General features: G+C 34.4%; 1 protein-coding gene across 1 annotated transcript; it reads right to left on the bottom strand.

The window, feature by feature from the left end:
• Positions 1-1981: 1981 nt before the first annotated feature.
• On the bottom strand, positions 1982-2902 carry LOC124100121 (olfactory receptor 4A47-like). The gene has a single exon (XM_046455451.1). It carries the CDS (start codon positions 2900-2902, stop codon positions 1982-1984), a length of 921 nt encoding a protein of 306 aa, XP_046311407.1.
• Positions 2903-5047: the final 2145 nt, after the last annotated feature.

The raw sequence follows: 5047 nt of genomic DNA, 5'->3' as shown, positions 1-5047 counted from the left end.
CTCCAAAATAAATTAATTTAAAAGATAAAAGCATTTCTATTTCTATAAAGTCCTCATTCAACAATTATTTACTGTGGCCAGCACTATTACATGTGCTGAGGGCTGAGCAGGAGCTTATATTATAGTGAGAAACAATACAATTTTTAAAGTAAAATATGTAGAGAAGTGAGTCAATTGTGCTAAACTTAAATGTTGTAATAGAAAATTAAATGTGACAGGGATAAGAAATATTGGGGTGGATTTTTAAAATATGATCATTCATATTTATATAACATTCTAAATATTGTGGCATATGTGGATATCTATATTCTTTTAAATTATAAAAAAACAATGCAAATAAAACATGAAAAGCACAATAAGAATCCTTTAATATAAGGAAACAATATAATGTAACTTTACCAAAGTTTAGTCCACAAATGCCAAGATAGTTTAATACAATAAAATCCCATGTGACATGGATCACAAAACATGTATAAGAGTAAAAATTTCTAATCACCTAAACAACTACAAACAGGTATTTAGAGAAAGTATACCATTATGATTTTCTAATTTCAATAAAAAATTGTGACATATCTCAGTTGTCATCACCATTATTTCACATTATTCTGTATGTTGTTACCAATCCAGCTCACCGAGAGAAATAGATTAGCAGTGTTAGAATTTGAAAAGAAAGAAATGCTTATGGATATGAAAATTACCAAAGAATATAGCAGGAAAACCAACAAAGAAAAAAGAAGCAATACCTAAATTTGAAAAGTGACCACTAAATGAGTATAATCTTCATCAAGTTGGTGACATAAAAACAAAGAGAAATGGACAACCTAATAAAGTTGAGACACAATAATGTAACTGTGAATCTCTACTACAATAGATCTTTGAGGTGAAAAGAACTCCGAAACTAGTGAACCATATAGAGCCATAATCATATTTTAGCAGTAATTGTAGTATCATCTTTATTTCTTTCAGTTCTGTTGATATCTGATTGACAAATAAGATTCATACATGTTTTGGGTGTACAGCATGAAACTTTGGTATATGTATGCATTGAGAAATGATGACTATAAATCACGTACACATCATGTCACATGATTAAGTTTTCTTCAATCTTTTTGTTGTAGGACACTTCAGATCTACCCTCTTATTAGGAGTCAAGTATATAATACAGCAAAAGAAACAATAACTACCATACTATCAACTCCAGAATTGCTTAGCTTGTAAATGAAACTTGGTGCTTTTTGACCAACATGACTGTTTTCTCACTCTCCAGCTATGACAACCATCATTCTTCTTTCTGCTTCTGAGAGTGTGAAGATTCTAGTGTTAATATATGTATGACATCATGCAGTACTTGTTGCACAAATGATAAGCTCTCTTAACTTGAAGAATCTTAGAAACACAGTCTCTGCCCCTGGGATGAGTACTGGGAGATGCTGGTGAGTAACTCATCATATATCTTTTTTTCAGATTTACCATTTTGCAAGGGTTCCACTGTAATATTCATATTTATTATGCTACCCATATTAAATTTAAAAATAAAATATTGCACTAAAATTACAATTGTAATGATAGTAAAATCAAATAAAAATGAGACACATATAGCATTTAACTTATGATTAAAAATGAGAAAAAAGTAATCATGAAAGGAGAAATGAAAACATAGTTATTAAAAATAAGTGTAAAATATTAAATAAATACCCTTGTAATACTATAAAAATTTTATTCATAAATAAATTGCATATTTTTATTGACTTCCTAGTATATGCGCTCCAAAAATTGCCAGGTCTCTTAATAAAAAGACACTACAAAATGACCAATAAACTGGGGAAATATGTTAAGGTCAAAAATCTATAATCTATTCTTTAATTATGCTTAACAAAATTGTCTGAACAAATTAGCATCAGTTTTAAGACTGAAATAAATAATGTATCTTAAGGAGACAGTTTCATAGTGAAATGTTTCCTTTTATAGTGACTCAATGATCCTACCTCATGTGACTTATTTTCCACAATTTATGCATAGCATTTGTCATTTCTGAGTTTCTCAGAGTATAAATGAAGGGGTTCAGCATGGGAGTCAGGACCATATAAATCACACTCAATGACTTGTCAATGGGGAAAGTCTTGGCTGGCCTTGCATATATGAAAATACAGGGAACATAGAAGAGGACAATCACAGTGATGTGGGAGCCACAGGTGGAGATGGCTTTCCGCTTCCCCTCCTGACTCAGGTGCTTCAGAGAGTGGAAGATGATGGCATAAGACACAAGTAAGAGCAGAAACACAATTGAGCACATCAACCCACCATTGGCAATCACTAAGATGCCAGTGACATAGGTGTCAACGCAGATGAGTTTCAATAAGGGATGCATGTCACAAGTAAAGTGGTCAATGACATTGGGGCCACAGAAAGGGAGCCAATAAATAGTGCCAAGTTGAAATGCAGAGTGCACAAAACCTCCAACCCAGGAGACTACCAGCAGCACCACACACACCCATGGCCTCATGATAAGCAAATAATGCAAGGGCTTACAGATGGCCACATAGCGGTCATAGGCCATCACCAACAGAAGACAGGCCTCTGTCCCTCCTAAAAGGTGTTCTGCAAAGAGCTGAAACATACAAAACTTGAAGGATATGCTAACTCTTCCTAAGAACAAGTTTAAAATCAAAGTGGGGGAAATGATTGATGAATAAATGATGTCCACAAATGATAAATTAGCAAGAAAGAAGTACATTGGAGAGTGCAGGGTTTTACTGAAGGTTACAGTTATGACAATGAGCAGGTTCCCCAGCATGGTCAAAATGTAGAAGAACAAGAACATAGCAAAAAGTACTTTCTGCTCCTTTGGATTTTGTGTGAGTCCCAAGAGGACAAAGTAAGTTACATTGTTCCTATGTTCCATCTCTTCTTTTATTGATGCTGATTTCAGAAAGGAAAGAAGTTTACCTGTAAAACAATGAAAAAAATCCTGAGAAGTATTCTAAATTTTTGCTCATCTAAGATATAGATAGATAGATAGATAGATAGATAGATAGATCTCCTTGCCTCACACTACCTTCAGGAGATATCTTGATTACCAAGTAAAATAAAAGAAGTTTTCCTGGACTAAGTGATTTGATACATAATTATGTGGTCCAACATTCAAAGAGTAACTTGAGAAATATGTTCATAAATATATTTATTGATGCTATGCTATAGGTTCAAAGTGCTGCAATCTAAACCTGTTGAGATTTAGGAAGGTTTATCAGAGAAAGTTACTCTTTAGATCAGTTTAAAGATGTGAAATAACAAGAGAGAATGAAAGGGAATTCCATGTGAGCATGCGCTGGTTACACAGTCACACAATGTAATTTGAAGACTCACTTAATGTAATTTTCATATGAAAAGTGGATAAAATCAATTACTAATGGAAGACTCTAGACCACCATCACTGTATGGATACTGGTGCTGAGACTTTAGAAAATGATGCCCTTCCTACACTTTCTTTGGCCCTCAGGTCCACTAGAAATGTCACCCCCCAAGCATCTTAGCATTCATGTTTCTGGGAACATTGTGCTCAAAGTGATGTCTTGTTCTCCATGACAGTTGCTATCTGTCTTATTGCAGCACCAGCACCCCACTTTCTGGTACCAAAAGCTGTCTTCATCTTCTGGAGCTATAGTCATTTTAAACATAAATGGGTTGTCTCAGAGCCCTGATGCTAAATATTCAAAATAAAGATATGGGCAGAGGTGGATCCCTCAGAACACAATGAACAAAGGTTAGTCTCCATCCTTGGCTTGCAGATGACCATCTTGTGGTAATGTGTCATTCTCCCTCAACAAATATTCTATTCCAATAGAATATAAGTTACATGGACTTGGGATCCAGCATAATACAATTTCATAACTGGATGACCTTTACAAACTCCATTTCCAAATAAAGCTTCTTTTTGCAGTACTGTAGGTAAGACTTCAACATATAAATTATATGGGGAACACAATAAAACCATGATAGTTTCAAGTGAGAACTTGACAAACCAGTAGCTACCACAGACTCATCTTGGCAAATCCCCAAAACTTCCTTCTAGAGACATAGGTTAAATATTGCACGTTATCCTAACCTATAAATACCTAAAGCACTCTGGATTGCATGTCTTCAACATTATCACACCCCTACCTTTCAAGCTGGTATCTGCAACTATTTAATTGACATCTTCAATTAGATATCATTTTAATATTTACAAAAATGAATATTGTATTTTTCACAATAAATCTATTCCTTCCTAGGTTTTGTTTCACTAATCAAAGGGTACTTCTTTCTATCTTATCCTTCAAGTGAAATTCTGATAGTGTTCGAACTTCTTTTATTCCTCTCATGTTGCTTATTTATTAAGACCCCTTGGCTTTCTATTTTATACTATCTTGCAAATGTGATCATTCTTATTCCATCTCCTTACATCCCTTGTGTACTATAATAGCCCCAGGCCATATCTATCACTGACTTTTTGACAGATGCTAATCTCAGAGACCAGAAGTAGACATCACAAATTTGTTAAGTAATGGTGATTATTGTACAAGGTGTGCGGTACGTTCAATCTTTTCATTTATCCAACAAACAAGTATTCATAGAACATTATATTCTGTCTCACTCTTCCCATAAAGTGAACTTCCAGCCATCACTGAGTCCCCACTAACTCATGAAGGCTTTGGGTCTAAACTGGGCTTATGACATTAGAGGAGAGAAATCTCCATGCTGACTGAGTAATCAGCTCTTCATCTTGGACCTTCTACTCTTTCAGATTGAAGCTACAGGGTTAGAGGATATAGCAAGGTCCCTGATTTAAATTCTCAAATTTTGGAATGTATTTGGCATGAATATCTTATACAATCTGAATAGCCACTTTCTGCCAGCAGGAGTTTCATCAATATTTTCTTGCATACTTAAGTGATATAATTTCCTTTGTAATGAAACATTCACACAGTCTCAAAGTCTGATTTCTGCTACTGACTATAATCTTACCTGTGGAAGCTTGTCTGCACTTTGAGGAGGAAATTTTACCTCACTA

Source organism: Marmota monax, unplaced genomic scaffold (genome assembly GCF_021218885.2).
Source record: "Marmota monax isolate L192 unplaced genomic scaffold, Marmota_monax_Labrador192_F-V1.1 WCK01_AAM20220418_F8-fsc00047, whole genome shotgun sequence".
NCBI classification, from domain to species: Eukaryota; Metazoa; Chordata; class Mammalia; order Rodentia; family Sciuridae; genus Marmota; species Marmota monax.
The sequence above is the reverse complement of the archived record's forward strand: the minus strand, read 5'-3'. Positions and strand labels throughout refer to the sequence as shown.